This window comes from Nothoprocta perdicaria, unplaced genomic scaffold (assembly GCF_003342845.1).
Source record: "Nothoprocta perdicaria isolate Ctin4 unplaced genomic scaffold, notPer1 scaffold_311, whole genome shotgun sequence".
Lineage (NCBI taxonomy): Eukaryota > Metazoa > Chordata > Aves > Tinamiformes > Tinamidae > Nothoprocta > Nothoprocta perdicaria.
Window position 1 is genome coordinate 603072 of NW_020455546.1, and position 17730 is coordinate 620801.

At 46.9% G+C, this 17730-nt stretch overlaps 1 protein-coding gene across 2 annotated transcripts in view; it reads left to right on the forward strand.

Moving 5' to 3' along the window:
• FARP1 (FERM, ARH/RhoGEF and pleckstrin domain protein 1) overlaps nt 1-14002 on the forward strand; it is a 154740-nt gene extending 140738 nt beyond the window's left edge. For both annotated transcript variants that reach the window (XM_026042710.1, XM_026042711.1), the window contains exons 17-26: nt 681-918; nt 2665-2795; nt 5581-5649; nt 6670-6759; nt 7927-8009; nt 8359-8471; nt 8988-9151; nt 11298-11405; nt 12037-12188; nt 13498-14002. In XM_026042710.1, the coding sequence (XP_025898495.1) occupies nt 681-918; nt 2665-2795; nt 5581-5649; nt 6670-6759; nt 7927-8009; nt 8359-8471; nt 8988-9151; nt 11298-11405; nt 12037-12188; nt 13498-13579 (1230 nt within the window). In that variant the 3' untranslated portion in view covers nt 13580-14002. The remainder of the gene's footprint in view (nt 1-680; nt 919-2664; nt 2796-5580; nt 5650-6669; nt 6760-7926; nt 8010-8358; nt 8472-8987; nt 9152-11297; nt 11406-12036; nt 12189-13497) is intronic.
• Nucleotides 14003-17730: the final 3728 nt, after the last annotated feature.

Consider the following 17730-nt stretch of genomic DNA (forward strand, 5'->3'; position numbering starts at 1 on the left):
CAATATAAACAGTTCCTTTTGGTTGCTTATTAATAGTCCACCCAGCAAAGAGGAACCTTCCTGGGCTGCCCCGAGAAGCTCTGGGCAGCAGTTTGCTCTGACAGGAGCAGTTTGCTTTGAGCAAAACACACATGAAGCTCCCCAGGCCCCCAAATACTGGTGGGTTGTTTTAAATCAGCCCTGTGATGTCTGTGATGCAGCGACCAAAATGAAGTTGCCTGCAGAGCTCGCTCACTTGCSGGGGTCTTAACCCACATGTTAACCCGTGCCGGGCATCTTTGCAGAGACCCGGGGCACATCAGCACATGTAACCCGTGGATGGGGAGTGCTGCTGTAGCCCTTTCTGCTGGACCTCTCCTATGGTTTTGTCTGTTCAGTTTCCCAGCGGATGCCACTTCTCTTTAAGAACAGGGAAAGAGAAACTAGAAGTCCCTCTGCCTGCGTCTCAGCTGCCCCAAAGCACCGAAGGGAGCCCTAAACCCCTTCATCCCCCTAGGAAATACCATTTTGTTTCTCATCTCTGCATCCGTGTAGTCTAATCCTCCCCATGGTGCCTGCTTGTGAGTTGTGTCCGTGTGATCTCCTCGACCTTGGGTGTCTTGCCTGGTGTCCCAGCTCAGCCCCATCTCAGAGTGTTTGCTGACAGCTCTACCGTGTGCTTCCCTCCTCGGTGCCCCCAGCAACTGACGGTTCACCTGCGGAAGCACGAGGAGGTCCTGGTGGAGCTGGAGACCGGCATCAGGAGCTCGCGCAAGCTGGAGACCCTCTGCAGGGACTTTGAGCTGCAGAAAGTCTGCTACCTGCCCCTCAACACCTTCCTGCTGCGGCCCCTGCACAGGCTCATGCACTACAAGCAGATAATGGAGAGGCTCTGCAAGCACTACCCGCCAAACCACATAGACTTCAGGGATTCGAGAGGTGAGAGGAGCTCTGTGCACTCCCAGAGCTGGGAAGCAGCGTCCAGTCATGTTACAGATACACACACACTGCTAGGTGAACAAACTGTTTTATTTCTTTAAGCTTGTGTTAAAAAGAGGATTAAGTTGCAAAATGAAGCACTCAGCAGTCCAGAATTGGTAGGACTGAGGTTGCTGTTGTATACACATTACGGCACAGTCTGGGCAAGTACTTGGAAGAGGAATCTGCTGAGGGTTATTAAAAACACAGAAACAACATCCAGCTGAGGAAGTCCCTTGAACTGAAAATAGGTGGGAGAGAGCACACGGGACGTATCATATGTGCTTTTCTTGTTCTTAGCTTTCCTAGGTATCCCCTAGGAACAACAAAGTGTCAGCCCAGGTGAGCCATTGATCTGGCCCAGAATGGCTGCTTTTATTACATCTTTAAAGAGCATATTATTTTTCCAGACATACAGCTTGTTCTATTACCGTTTCCATGCTCTGTTTTAGGAGCTCAAAGCTGCCAGCGTGTATTTCTCAAACACAAGTTGCTTTTCCTCTCGAGGTCTGAGCTCACTGCTTGCCATTTCTTTCCCATGTCTGGCTTCCTTCTTGCTGGCTCCTGCCGCCCCCCATCACAAGCAACACACATTTCACAGAGTCACAGGATGGCTGAGGTTGGAAGGGACCTCTAGAGATCATCTAGTCCAATCCGCCTGCTCCAGCAGGGACACCCAGAGCAGCCATGTGGCTGCTAATCACAGTCCCGCTCAGGACAGAGCCCAGGGGAACCCGGGCAGGGGCAATGCCCAGCACCGCAGCTCCCAGTGGTGGCTTTAGCTCCTTCCAGGTGGATGCCCCATTCCCTGTGGAGCCAGGAGGGTCCTGTGCCCCACAGCAAGAGCCAAACGCAGAGCATGAGGGCAGCCTGGCCTGTGGCAAGGGGAAATGCTACGACAGTCTGTGGCACCGAGGGACTTGCATGGCAAAAATGTTTGCCTAAATGTAGTTACTGCTCTCATCACCTCCTGGAGCACAGAGCAAGTAGCTCCTTGGTTTCTTTTCACTGGGGCTGTGTGATGAGGAGAGTGCAGCAGCTGACGTGGTTTGRGCCTTGCTGCAGTTGAGAAATGGGCAGGATATTTGGGCACAAATAGAGGATGCAGGAGTCAGACTAAGACAGCTCGAGAAGGAAAGTGCAAGTCGGGGACACCTTCGCTCTGGGATGATGGTCTCTTACTCAGGTGTTTGGGGATTTTTCTTAAAGGTTTGAGTGCAAAAAAAGGGAGGTGGGGATGTGAACACAGGTCTCCACTTACCAGGAGGATGAACCACATGGTAAGCAGTAAGGGGAAACCACTGTTACCTCTTCCCATACCCTTTTTTTTTTATTTATTTATTATTTTTTTTAATTTTATTATTTTTTTTCCTAATGCAAATAACCATAACTTCTTTTCTAGTACCCAAATCAGTCATATGCAGAGTTTGGCCCATTCAGAGTTGCCGGTTCCATCGGATGAGTGTATCAAGGGCCTCAGCTGAAAGGAGTCCATAGACCCTCAGGAGGTCAAGCCTTCCCAGCCCTTGCCTAGTGGCAGGAGCCTGAGCACCTGGCAAATTTGCTGGCCCAAACTCAGCCTAGTGGCCAAGAGGCAACCTCTTGCTGAGGGGAGGGGTTTTGTGGCCTGCTTGTGTGGACTTAGGGGTCCCAGGTGCCTCCCTCTTGCAACTTTTTAGTGAGCATTTTCTGTTTTTACTTTTCTAGCTGCTTTGGCTGAGATTTCCGAAATGGTGGCGCAGCTCCACAGCAATATGATAAAGATGGAGAACTTCCAGAAGCTGCATGAACTCAAGAAGGACCTGATAGGCATAGACAATCTGGTGATCCCAGGAAGGGTAAGTAGCAGAACTGTGATTAGGGCCTGATAGCGTTTTAAGGCATTAGGCAAGGCTTAGAGGTCTGTTTCTCAGGAGCAGCTGTGGAATTGCCTTTCCTTGTGTGAGCCTTTCATGGAAAACTATCAAATGTGAATGTAGCAATACCATAGCAAGCAGCTGCCTTTGAAGTGAGAAGACACAATCATCTTTATCTTTTTTAGTGATTTTATCTTTATTAGGTTTATTTTATGTACAGATTTCGATGATTGCAAGCAATTTCAACCATCTATTGAAAGGCAGTAAAACTGTAACAGCTTTCGGAGCTCAAGCAGTTACACATTTCCTCACTTCTTGCTGCCCTTAATCTTTTGTTTTTATCCTGAATACGAGAGCATATCAGCTTAAAGGAAAGCAAGGCATTCGTGCTAGAAGACCCTTAGCCCTTTCACAATGCTTGGCTTTGAAGCACATGGCCTTGGGGACAAGCAGTCTCTTTAGTCTGCATGTAACGTGGTGCAATAATTTTTGAGACAATGTTGCCCTAAGTAAATACCGTTAATCGTGTTTTAAAAAATGCAGACAGCTTCTTTTGCTTGCCATCATYTTTCTTGTTAAAGTGCGTGTTATTTCAGAACACACGAGCCTCCTGTAGTGTTTGTTGCCTTTCCTGCTTTCCCGTGTGCAAACCTGAGAGCCGTCTTGGCRGAGTCACGCCTCCCTCCTCCCTTTGCTTGCGTGCATCCTGCAAAAGAGCTCCTGGCAGCTGAAATGCCATGGAAATGCACTGGGAAGCAGCTTGGGAAAGGAGACCAGTTTTGTGCCTGTGCCAGTGTCGGTGTCTGATCCCTCCCCATAGCCCAGCAGCCTCTTGCAGGAACGCTGGACCATCGCTCAGCAGCCCTCACAGCCGCACGTCTCCTAATTAACGTATTTTAATTAATGTGAGGATGTTGGCATTTAGAAAGGGCGTTTTGACACGGTGTGCCCCAGAGAGGGCGGCGCGGCGGCGCAGTGCCGAGTGCTCAGAGAGGCTCCTTGTCACCGGGCCCGGCGTCTGTCCAGTCAGCCATCTTGAAGGGCGTCCTCCTAGCCGGGGATGCCGCGGTCCCGTAACGCCAGCGACAAACATGTCTTTAACAGCACCAAAGGCAAACCCTCATTGGAGTCCCCTCTTCTGCCAGGCTTCCCCTTCTCATCCCTTTTTCCCTCTTAGTTCTCGCCTCGTTACAATTCCCCGCTCTACTGCTTGGCCTCATGGCCTCCCTTCAGCCCCTGCAGAGCGGCCATGGCGGCGGCCGCTCCCCCAGCCCCTGCCGCAGCCCGCGCAGTTCTGAGGTAAAACTAAACCCCTGCGGAGCTGCTGTGGCTGCTGCCCGCCTCCACCTGGAGGCAGAGCTGCACGGCTCCCAGGAAGCTGCCTAAGGAAAAGGCAGGCGGTGTAAAGGCCATCAGCCCCTGCAGGGCAGCGAGCGCCCTTGAGGAGACCCCAGGCCAGCTCAGAGGACAAGTCTCACGTGAGGGACGCGGTTCTGCTGCCTTTGGGTGGCGGTTTTGGGTAGCAACATCTTCAGAGGTGCCCAGGCTGTTCTGCCCCTGAGCGGGATCCTACGCGAGGTCTCTTCTGCTCTCGGAGGCCCTGAGTTGCTGCTGCTGCTCATAGCGCTCCTTCCTCGGGGTGCTCAGCCTGCAGTGACCATCRCTGTAAATGATAGTCCCGAGCAAGACCCTTTGGTGGCCAACAACAGCTTCCAGTGGTGGCTGCAGCAGTGTGAGCTTCCCACCGCACAGAAATGTCCTCCTCGAGTTCCTGTGAGGAGCATGAGAGGCCCTTTTCTAGCCCAGGTAGGGGGACTGGGCAGGACCCTACAGCAACGGGAGAGCTTCTCTGGCCACGTGAAGCCTCCACAGGCAGCTTATTGCCAAGCTGCAGGTGATCCTGGTGCTTCATGTGCCTTTCCCATGCACGCTTATGAGTAGAGTGACCACTGAAAGACTGCAGTAAATAAATGCAGACCTCTTGGCAGGAGCTGCAGGGAGTGAGTGAAAAATTGAGGTTTTGGTGGGTTTCGGGTAAGTAAGTGGAAGGGTAAATTACTTTATAGTTGACAATAATCCCAGGAAATCCTAGTCTTTTGGCTCTTTCACATATGCTACTCTTCCTATAATTTCATCCCTCGAGATTTTAAAACAGTTTGATGTGAATTAATGCACTGTAATGTATGACATGGACTGTATTGGGACAGCTCACACTGCTGGACAAATTTCCCTGTTTGCCAGCTGCAGCTGCTGTTGTCACGGGTGTGTTGAGCTGGTTTGATGCCTCTGCAAAGAGCTAAGATGTTTGCCACACACACAACAACAGCTGGCCAGTTGCTTGCAAATAATGTGGGAGCAACGTTGCCATTGGTAATTGCATCATTTTTAATATGAAAAATTCCTGTTCAAAATGGATGGAGAAGATAGGTGACTGGATGAGTCAGTAAGAGGTAATTTTGCTTAGCTGGGAATTCCAAAAGTGAATTTTCCAAAAGACGATCAAATGGTTGATGCCTTACAATATTTGTATATGGAAGTTATGAATAGAAAGCAGTTATCCTATAAAGTAAGATTATCATAGTATCACAGAATCGCAGAATGATTATCCTGGTAAGTAAGATCTTAACATAAGTATTTAATGAAGAAAATAAAGAGTTTTAGTGACTATCAAGTCATTGCTATTACCACATAATCACATTTATTTTTTCATAGTACAAAGCATGATCATTTTTGTAGAAGCTATATAATATATTTGTTTTTCCTACAGGAGTTCATTAGACTGGGCAGTCTTAGTAAGTTGTCCGGAAAAGGTTTACAGCAACGGATGTTCTTCCTGGTAAGCAAGAAGACAGTTTTCCTGTATCTAAGGAAATGTAAATACTCAAAAAAAATTAATACCTACTTGACAGGCACATTATTGGATTGTGCTTGAATTGTGAATCACAGCAAACATTTTCAAATGGTCTTATTTAAGTCTGGCTATTAGGAATAGCTTATGTTTCTGTCTCCTAGTGACTACTTCTTACAAAAATCCCACTATTTTTACGCATGATCCTGTGCCTACCATGATAAAGCGATGCCCCCTAGCAACTATGCCTCACACAAACGTGGAGTCGGCACAGAACAAGAAGCAGCACCAGGGTTAGTCATCACGGCCAGGAAGGATGTAAATTGTAACTCGTGGTGATATCAAAGATAATCTCCCTAATGCTGTCAGGACCTATTCCACACATAACCTCATCCCAGAGCCCTGTAATTTCCCCTGAATGCCTTGCTGCCCTCATAAATATGGCAAATGTTTTCTTGCATACCACAATTCTTGTTACCAGATGATACCTCAACGCTATACATGTATAAAACATTGTAAAAAACAAGATTACACTCTGGAGTCATCAAGTAGCCGTCTTGCTTTGTGCCAGTCGCTCACACTGACAGGAGAGTCTTTTGTCCATCTTAAGCAGCACAGTCTTTTTGGAGATAAAATCCGGGCTCTGCTTTCTATGACTCAGAATTTGTGTGCAATCGTTGGCAAAATTAAAACCCCCTCTAGTGGCAGATCCACACAACTTCACGATTTATTGCTCTTAAGTTGTAGAAGTCCACGGCGAGAGCTCTGCTTCACATCCTAGATTGATTTTCTTGCTGATGCACTTGTCTTGTTTGAGAAAAATATCCCTTGGCCCAGCTAGCCCAGCTAAGTGGCACGTGTGTTATGGCACCCAGCAAAATGCAGCTATTTTTTCAGCCTGTTTTTGGTGGTTACAGTCATATGCAGGACATCCCATACTTAGTGTTCTGATTTGTTTTTCTGTTCTTATCTGCCACCATAATTCTAATGTTCTTCCTTGCTTTTCAGTTTAATGATATTTTGCTCTATACCAGTAGAGGCCTGACAGCATCAAATCAGTTCAAAGTCCATGGGCATCTACCGCTCTATGACATGACAGTAAGTACAACAGTACGAACTTAAGGGAGTCATACTTAAATGGCCTTTTAAGGCCTCATCTTAGTTACTTGATTAATTCCTGCTGAACTGCAAAGCACCAGAGAAAAAGGTTGTTCCTGATCAGCTTTGTGCCTGTCAGAGAAGCTGGGGTCATGATTAGCTGAGGCACAACTACCTGGGTTTGACATCTCTTCTAGGAACCTTCCAAACAAAGGTGATTATATAGCAGAAGTGGAAAAATAACATTTGAGGATAGCTTCTTCCATGGTCCTCATAATGCAAATTTCACCTATGTTTTTTTTTTTTATTTTCAAACCACAAATATAACCATGATTCTTGTAAGAATTTCATAAATTCAAACGTGAGTCTTACAAGTAATCCATCACCAATTGCTTATAGAAACAATGTGCCAGGCATATAACCAGCACGGACAATTTTATCTCTGCAAAAAGATGTTTTGTAGTGTTTCCATCTGTATAACTTAAAGACATAGTGGGAAAGTGGCAGCAGTGTGTCAGTCTGAGCCCTTGTTGCACTTCTCCTGGGAAATGGACCATTTAAGCAACTAGTTCGTAATATCTCTTTTTGCTCTGTGATTTAGAAAAACACTTTTTCTAGGTTCAAAGCACTCACCTATCCCCTGTTATTTTCATTACAACCTCTCATGGTTTTGTATCTGATTTTCCCAAAGATCGAGTTGTTAGATAATGACCAGCACAGAGCTAAGTTTCGCTTAACMCCTGTGAGGCTTCAAGTAGTAGCTGTTAATTCCAGGAATCTACCCAATTATTTTTGTCCATGTGGCACAGGCTTTTTCACAACAGTGTATGTTACACTGCAGTGTTCAGAGTGCTCCTACCCCTTGACATATGATTTTATGTTATGAAACACCCTACTATAAAACRTGGCAGTAGTTTCCTCCTCTGACACAAAGCAGACAAAGCAGTGCCTGGGGTATAAGGGGTTACTGCAGAACTTGCACTTTTTCCAACTTTCAGGCCATCACTTTTGCTCTTTGCCTGGCTCAGTGTTACATTTGCAAGCGTTTCTTTTACCTCGGTCTTCCCGATGGCAAGAGCCTATGGATCTTGCTCCTGTCACTGTTTTGACCTGTTTAATACCTGCCTGCCTGCCGCCAGCCGCCTCACCTGGGCTTTTCTCTCTCAGATAGAAGAAAGTGAGGAGGAATGGGGGGTTCCCCACTGCCTGACGCTGCGAGGGCAGCACCAGTCCATCATCGTGGCTGCAAGGTAACTCATGGAACCACCTTACACAGTCCAGGTGGGATTGCACATGATGTTTCTCCAAGGCACTCGGAGTGGGATGGGCAGCAGAGCACAGAGCTGAGGTGTCCTTCCGATCAGCTCCTAAAACCTTTTCGAAGATGTCTTTCTGTGTAAGCCTCTTGTAAAAAGAGAAATGTGAATGAAACTAAAAACAGTGGCAGCTGTGCAAGCCATAACCAAGGCTATTAAAAAAATAGCATCTCATATTCATATTTATTTAGAGAAATTAGAAAGTAAGTCCAGCTCTTGACTGCTTCTCAGCATCTGCTTTCATCCCATGGAAGTGCAATAAACCCAGGGTTCTCGTTGCCAGTACCCGTGCCGAAATGGACAAGTGGACCGAGGACATTCAGATGGCCATCGACCTGGCAGAGAAGAGCAGTGGCCCCGCACCCGAGCTGCTGGCCAGCAGCCCTCCGGACAGCAGTGAGTGGATGCTGCAAAGCAGCAGGTTTCCTTGCTGATGTTGGTAGGGTTGGTGGTTCCATATGAGCAGTGTGGTGAAATATGCTGGCCACAAGTCAAAATAACACATCTGAAGTTGATGAGTATATATGTTGATGAGYGTATATATATGTGTGTTTATATATATATATATCAATTTTAATGTTAACAATGAGAAGTGACTTAAGCGTCATGATTTCAGGGAGCAGATTTTATGAGCTCATTTGGGGCATTGCCTGTCCTTAGGAGATATTAAAGCACCAGTACAGCTGGTAGTAAAAGCACCAGTCTTTGACTCCAGAACTTGCAGAACGAAGAACGTAAGAAAAAATTAGGCTACTTCTTTAACATTGGCACAAARTTATTTCTGAAAGAAGTGAAATTATTAGTTCTGAAACCAGTTCACAAGCTAGTGAACAGTGCTGRTTTGTTTAACTTTTCCAACTGCATATGTTGTCGCACAGAGGAAGAAAGATGCTTTTTCCCTGCATTTCGCAGAGTCTCCGGATGAAGCTCCCGCGGACCAGGAATCCGAGGAGGACCTCAGCGCGTCGCGCACCTCCCTGGAGCGGCAGGCCCCGCACCGCGGCAACACCACGGTGCACGTCTGCTGGCACCGCAACACCAGCGTCTCCATGATCGACTTCAGCATTGCCGTGGAGGTACCTGCCTCAGGACAGCCCCAGCTGCAGCCCCGGGCGCTCCCGGGAAGGACAAGTTCCTTTTTGCTCTTCCTTTTTCCGTGCCAGATCCCATTAGTTTCCTTTTGGGGAAGTTGTAGGTGCTCCGATTCACCTGGCTCCTCAGGTGATGGCTTAAGCCACCAGTCAGGGCAMAAATTTTAACTCCCTATGTGCGCCATTAAAAAAAAAAATCAGATTGAGCATTAATTTTCATGGAAGTAATTTGTCCGAGAAATGCTGAGTCCTTAAAACTTCAGGCAGGTCAAACTGCCTTAATTCCTTCTTTAGTTGAGGCATTAAGGCGGTGCTAGAGCTGAAAGGAGATTGTCCTTGGCTGCTGCAGCCTGCCTTGTGGGTACGTGTTTCACTGACTGCCTTTCTGTAGCAGCCACCTTTCTCTGGAGCCCTGTGTCATTGCTCAGTCTCATCTGCTTTGCCTTTATTTGCATTTCCCACATCAAAATAGAAATCCTTTTCTTCTCCCCCATCACAGCTAAGCCAATTTCATASCCATTTTTTTTAATCCTGTGTTTCACAAGCGTTGACTACTCAAAGATTAAAATGAAAGACTCATAGTTGAGGGAGGGTTTTCAGGTGAGCTTAGGTGCTTCCTAGGTGCTTCCTTCCCCAGGGAAGGACTCCAGGGGAACTCCCAGTACTTTATCACAGCCCTCATAAAGCAGAAATCTCTGCTCAAGGGAAACTTAAAGCTCAGCTCACTTGCACTGCTGGGGCAGCTCTGGGACACGAGGTGTCTCTTGCTTCGGATGAGCTGTGTTGGCTCTGAGCCTGGCATTGCAGGAGCAGGTGGCATTTCAACCACTGGATCTGACCAGCAAGATGATTCTGCAATAGAAAATGCCAAGGCAGAGAAAGAGGCAAATTCTGCCTCATTGTGAKCACAGGCAGGTGGATTTTCTCTGTGCTTATACCCCTGTGTCCTGCAAAGGAGGAGGAGTTAGTTCAGCATGGAATAAGCTCTCGTGTTCTGCAAGCAGAGCAAGGAAGACCAGACAACTGTGAGTCTGTGGAGCCTGTGCGTGGCAGGGTGCCCTCGTGCCCACGTCCTTCTGTGGGTGCCTTTCCCTTCAGCTTGATTTTCTTCAGCATTATTTCGTTTATTTTCTCTGTGTCTCTCCCTCCTCTCTGTCTCTGCCCTGGTAGAAGATGTCAGAGATGACTCTCTCTGTCAGTGGCTCCTTCTCCCCACCTGCTGGACCGCTCAGTGCCCAGCAGCTCGTGTCCGTTTCCTATATCTGCTGATCCCAAGTGCAAGGCCTGTCCTTTTATGATATCCTCCAGAGTGAGGAGGTAACAGAAAACTCAGCAGTACCTGAGTTACAGAGTACCTAACCCTGGCAGGCCTCATAGCAGAGAAGGGGATCACGCAAAGCCAAGGCATTACTGCACATGCAAGACTGCTGAGAACAGGACATCTTCAGGAATAACTGACCTGAAGTAGGCAAATCTGGACCACCGGGCCTTGAGTATTCAGCATTGCAGGTTACATGAGAAATGTGGGCACCACATTTCTGCTAGACCACTTTTCTGCTAGAGATGGTGGCCTCTGGAGTCAGCAAGACAAGGGAAGTTCATCTGTGATTCAGTGAGACGCTCTCTTCCCTTCACATGTGAGGCGCAGCGACCCGAGACCTCAGCCTAGGCAGAGCTGACGAGTGAGAAGTTGCATCTTCACCACCTTTAAATACCACTTCCTGGCTACAGCTCCCTCCTGCATTCCATAAAATTTCCCAAATCCTGCTAGGATTGAGGTTAACAGTMCTGGCTTGTAAAATCTTTGAAAAGTTGCCATGTTAGTTCACTGGGTACTGACACCTCAAACTCCATCGGCAATTCTAAAACACCCTGATTTTTCTTTGCATCATATATTCTTGTCAAGTTTTCTGTTTCCATTATTGTGCTTAATAATTGCACAACAGACAAGCCTACTAAAGGAGGACAGATATTTCTAAGCTTACTACAAAATTAGTGGAATTAAGGTTAAATAACTTAAGTAAAAATGCAAACATTCCTTTATGTTGGGCCTGGCTACTTTCCACCTTCTTATATACCTTTATAATGCACATTTCACTCTTTTATTTGACTGTTTTTTGATTTATTTCAGAATCAGCTGTCTGGAAATCTCCTAAGAAAGTTCAAGAACAGCAACGGGTGGCAGAAGCTTTGGGTGGTGTTCACCAACTTCTGCATGTTCTTCTATAAATCGCATCAGGTAACACCCTGCACCAGTCAGTGTGGCTCGATAGGTATTTTTTATTTTCCATGTATCAGTAGAGAGGGAAAGCTGAGCATGGAAGTGCTAGGCAAGATGAAGAGGGCACCCAGCCAACACGACCACTGTGGCAATGTGGAATTGAGGCTGGTTCTTGACATCCTTGTCCATGGGATGAAACTTTCAATAGTTGCAATATATATTCCTAAAAGCACAACAATTACCACCAGAAGGGTTCAGTCCAACAAGAGCAGTTACCAGTGAGTATTTAATCTGGAGAAACATCCTCCCAGGGAACTGGTTTCTTTTTCCTGACCAGAGTGTCCTGGGCTTTTGCATTTTGTGTTTAAGAAAGGTGTAAGCACTGCCACGTTGTGCTTTCCGTACTATAAGAATCCTTAGTGCTGGAGTTTCTGCATGGAAAAGGAAATCGAGTGAGTTTAGGATATGCTGTAGATCCCATTGCTACTGTAAGATCAAATCTGTGATGTTTTTCCACACAAACTTGGAAACAGCAAGAACAGCTTGAAATGGGCACAGTAAAAAGGGGACAGTCTCCCTGCTCTCCCCTAACTGCTGTTTGTCCTTGAGGGCATTTGAACTCATAGTKTTTTTCGCCATTTATTTTCAGGACAATCATCCTTTAGCCAGCCTTCCTTTATTGGGATATTCACTTACCATTCCTTCTGAATCTGAAAACATTCACAAAGATTACGTGTTCAAGCTGCATTTCAAATCCCACGTGTACTATTTCAGGGCTGAAAGTGAATACACGTTTGAAAGGTAAGCCCGTTTCCTGTGAGATCTTTTATTTTTGTTTTGTTTTAATTCCTGCATTTTTTCAGGCAAGATTGATATAGACACTGTGCTTGATAGTTTAGCAAATTGCTTCAGTAACAGAGGCAAGTAGTTTGGCCCAGCTACAGAAAGAGTCCTTTAMATTTTTAGAAGAAATTTTACACCTGATGATGCCAGAAGCAAATGGGTTGTTTTGCTAACAGCCAGCAGCGCAATACAGTCACTGCAGAGCAGGGATTCCTTACAGGCATTACCCACTGAGCACTGACCTAGCTGGCAGTACAGGGCGCTTRACACAGCACTTCCCTGGATCTGATGCATAATCAGGTTGGAAAACATTTCAGTAGCTGTCTGGAACAGGTTTATTTCCTGTAGTACAACTGGGTATCTTAYAAAGATACTGAGGTATTTTACTTATCTAATAAAATCCACATCTGAAAGAATCTCCTAGTTTTTCCGTAGCAGCTGCTGTTCTTACGATGTCTTTCTGACACTTCAGCCTTTCTACATAACCCACTGAATTCCAGATATATTGAGCCAAGCAATAGGCATTCCTTCTCCTTGTCCTAGACAAGGTGGAGCTTGTTCATACCAGGTATTGTTTTACATATATATATATATATATATATATATAAAGAGAGAGAGCATTAACATGACAAAACAAATTAATGTCCTCTTATATTAAAGAAAGCTTTTGTAAAATTTTCTAAAGAAAAAGTCGTGGCAGACTTTCCATAATAAGGAAAACGGTGAAGGAGAGGTAGTTAAATCATTAGGTAGAATTGGGAAAAAGCAAAAGTCCCCCTTCAGTTCTGTCAAAGCCARTAGTAAGCACAGCTAAATCACACTGCAGAGATTACAGTTCAGAGTGGCTGTCGACTGCYTATCCTTCGGACTGTCTGAGAGAAGAGACTGGGTACTTGCAGAACAAATGAAACCAAGGAAAACCAAGGAAAACTGCTGAGGTTGTGAATTTGGGGTCCCCCGTTGTTCTCTGAACTTGCCCTTTGCTGTGAGGCTGTGTGGTCAGTGGTCAGTGGGTGCCCGAGCCTCTCTCCCCTCGAGGCCCTTGGGCGCCCAAGGGTGGCGAAGCTCAGCTTGCAGGCGCAGGAGAGCAAGTTCTTGCACCTCCAAGAAGGGCACGGGCAGCGACAGTGCAGCGTGAGCTCGAGCCCTCCAAGAAAGCCCTCCCGGAAAGCCTTCCCGAGCCTTCCCGGAAAGCCTTCCCGAGCCTTCCCGGAAAGCCTTCCCGAGCGCCGCGGGGCTCTCACGCGCCTGTGCTCTCTGCCCGCAGGTGGATGGAGGTGATCCGCAGCGCCACCAGCTCGGCCCCGCGCCCGCTCGCGCCGGCCCCGCGCGAGCCCCACGCCTAYTGAGGCCGCTGCCCCTTTTCTACAGGACCTTTGAAACTCTTTTCTCCCTCYGACTTTAGTAAAACCCAACGTTTGTTTTAAAAAAGAAAAAGGAAAAAAAAAAAATAAAGCAGCAACCAAGTATGGTTTGGTGGAAACCTTCATGTCTCCCTCAGTGAAATGCTGAGGGGGTTTCCATATGGTCAAAATAGCTTATCAGCATCCCCGCGGCTGCCGGTAGGGTCATGTCTTGTATTTTGTCATTCTGTGCTGTTTTTAGCTTGTGCCAGTATTAAAAGATTGTCCTTCTTAGAGTGCCAAATGCCAAACGATGTTTTGTTGCCTCAAAGATTGCACCTAAAAACTCAACAAAGTCACACCCTGAAAACTTTCTCCCGTGAGGCAAWTATTATTTCTTCTCTTTTCATAAAAATATATTATTTTTTTTACCATGTTAATCTGTAGACTGCTGGATTTTTAAATGTAGATGGACTTTCACAGTATAGAATATAATTATATATACAATAAGCAGTCTAACAGGAATGAGATAACTCTCAGATTTCTTTTGTTTTTCCAGTCTTTCTACATTTAATCAATGAGGAATTGCTAATTTTCTATCTTTAACGAAGAAACGGTTTACAGCTCAGTCTCATTTCGCTTTGGGGTTACATATACATGTGGTATAAATAAACGATAGGATTCTTATCTAACCATTTCTTGGTGCAAGTTGACCAAATTGTTCATCTGTTGGCTTTGAAAAGTGAGTACTACTTGCGAGATGAAGCATTTTTTTTTTTAATGATCCAGTGCAATATTATTCGGGCTGTCAATGTACTGTGAATGGTCTGTACAAGGAGAAATTAAAGGCTGTGGTGACATTCTGCTGTTTGCTTTACAAACTTGAAAGAAACCCCGTACGCTGCTGCGAGCACTGCAGCTCTTTGKGAGTGCCCCGAGGAGTGTTTGGGTACCTCCCGTGGCCTCCAGCACCGCAGGGTGATGGTACTGCTCCACCTCCAGGCTCTCATCCTGCCTACACGTCCTCTGCAACCTTCATTTTGCTGTTGGAATTGGAGTTTCCTTCTCTCCTGGTGCTCAGTAATGAGACAGCTGCAGTTCTAGTCGTCAGTGGAAATGCCTGTTTTGTGCCCCTGCCTGGGATTTTGTCCGACGTCACTGTTTGGATCAGCTGCTGCCCCYCTCAGAAGACTGTCAGCAGCAGCTCTACCACGATAAGACACTTAAAGTGTTAAGTGTGTTAAGTGTTAGTGTTAAGAAAGACTTATGATGATATAAAACTTCCACTGGCAAAAGCTGAACATGCTAGAAAAGCCCCRGTCACCCTTGAGGGCCTTTGAGGAAACAGAGCTAGGGAGACAAAACAGAGACAATTCCCCCCCTCCAATTTTATTTCGTGTAGTATCTGATTTGTTAATTGCTTACCCTTATGCAATGTATCTTATATCTTTGCTCACAACAAAAGGGAATAAAATACCTCACGATACTATCGCGCACGCGGCCTGTTCCACGCTGTAGGTCTTCCTTTCTATCCCTTCCCTCCCCTCCCCATCCCTGAAAACCTCAGGGGCTTTAGGGCTCCTGGCAGCACCAGGATTTAGGCTGTGAYGTTTCTTAGGATCTCACATTTGTATATGTAGACTGTTACTTCCAAGGACAGGATGGGTTCTTTATCCGGAGAAACACAGATCGCCATGGCCAAGGGGGACACAAACAAGCACTCTGGCATGTTTCCTTCTGCTTTGTGTAAATCATAGATTCCAGAATCCCAGGATGGTTGAGGTTGGAAGGGACCTCTCGAGATCACCCAGTCCAGCCCCCTGCTCCAGCAGGGACACCCAGAGCACGGGGCACAGGGCGGCATCCCRGCGGCTTGGGAAGATCTCCAGAGAAGGAGACTCCACAGCCTCCCTGGGCAGCCTGTAAATCTAAAGGGGAAGTAAAATTTAGATTTGCTCTTTTCCTCGGATATTTTTACTACAAAGCACTACAATGCAGCAGGACTGAGCAGGGATGCGAACGCCGAGCTTGAGTGGTGCAGGTAACTCAGCTTGGAGCGAGAGCAACCCAGAAACAGGCCGCGGAAACAAGCAGAGCCGGCGAAGCAGCCGCCCGTCCTGGGGCCATCACCAGTGCAGTAAAGGCATTTTTCATGTACAGAAGAATCACTGCTGAGCTGTACAATAGGCCCCAAGCCTCACAAGGGCTATTTGCGGCATCAAATGCACCAGGAAACCCAAAGCCACCATTAACCAACTTCTCACCATGCTTTTAAGGGAAGGCAAGGGSAACGAGACAATGCTGGCTCTGGAGAGGCACTTTACACGCCGGAAGAGTTGGCTTTCTTGGAGTTAAGGGAAAGGTGGGCAACACGTAATTATGTACTAAACTGATCACAAAAGCCTTTGCTTTTTAAATGCCTGCRTGCAAACCACAGCTAGTCCCTACCTCCAGCATTTACAGTGTTGAACTGCAACGCTGATCATATAAATGCCTCAACGAAACAATATTGAGGGACACTGAATTCAGCTAAAATATGAAATAYATTTTAGATTGCTGGAGCTTGTGGGATACGGTCTTCACTATCTCCGAGCTCTCAAAACCAGTCCTTTGATTTGAATTCACATTCCTGAGACCAGGTAACAGCTTTTCCAGCTGTTTCATTTTCACATGCAGGGAGCTTGGAAAGCAATTTGGCTGTAGTCCATGGCCAAGATCAAGGTGTAGTTCTTTTTATCACGCCAGCACAGGCCTAGCTTGACAGCAGATGTAACTTCAGGACAGCTGATTTTTTTCATCCTTTTTAAGATGCTTACAATAAGGTTTTATTCCTTCCTTAGCACTGTGAACCTTTTAAAAATTATTATTATTAAACAAACCTACTCAAGCTGCTGCTATTTAACAGAAGTCTACAGCCAGCGTAGCTGTAGGTTTTTGGTTCTAAATGTAACCCCAACCCCAACCAAACCGAAAGAGCAGTGTCAGTGTCTTGCCAGTCACATCTCGGAGCTCTCTRGTAACTCCCGAGTTTCCCTCACACACGTAGTAGCCCCGAGTCACCCCGTAACATCATCCACCACCGGCCGCGTTCGTCGCTCCCTGGTGCACAGGTCGGTTGGCACCACGCRCCGCTTCCAGCAGCGGAACCCGGTCACCTCAAGGACTGTTTTCCTTGGTATGACCTCRACTACTGCTGCTGGCTTCAGGCAATGGGCACGCAGAAGCTCTGCTGAGGCGGCAGAACAGGGTTTCCAGAGCAGTTTGTAATAACTGCCATGTAGAAATGGGAGCATTTTCTTACTCTAGGACAAACGGATAACACAGGAGAAAATGACCGTAACGTTCTCAGCTGAGAGCAACAGTTGCTGCTCGGGTTAAATGAGTTTCCTCGAGTAGGAATTTGGGGGTTGCAGACAGACAGACCGACAGACAGACCGACCACAGCAGCGGCAGGAAGCCCCAGGCGCGACCCCTCTGGAAAGGGCTGCCCGAAGCTCCTCTCATGGATCACGCAGAGGGCCCGACTTCATTCGACTTTTCCTCCTTTATTTCTAGGTCGGGTCGTTTACAYGGAGTTTATTACGTTGGTGTAGAGTGACAAAAGTGGAATTGAAATACAGGTTTATAAACAGGCAGCAATATTACAGAAAACAAGGGCCACGCGCTAGTTGTCCTCTGTAATCCCGCCTCGGAGCGGGAAAGGGACCCCCTTCCTGTTGCGGAGGCTCGGTGCAAGTCCCAGCACACCTGCAAAGGAGTTGAAAAGAGCAAGCTTGCAGATTTGTGCTATATTTGGAGCTCCTCCCCGGCAAATTATAAAAATAGCTGACGATTGTTCTGATCCTTGCATTATACCTGTGCTTTTGAACACTTGTGGTCATCTTCCAGYGGTGACATTCCTGAAGGCAAACACATGTTTTCCTAAAAGTAAGGCTAATGTAAACCCCTTCCGAGCGGTACCGCATGCTGAAAAACCAAAAGGCCGCGGTGGAGAGAAGAGCCAGACCAGCCCCCGCCAGCCCGGCGCGGCGYGGCGGACGCACCAGGATGCACCGGGACGCGCCAGCTGCTTTGAGGGAACGCCCTGGGGTGCAGCCCCTTCGCCTCCCATCTCCCACGGCCCAAGGGGGTTGCTCTGCCCACAGTTAAGTGATTCA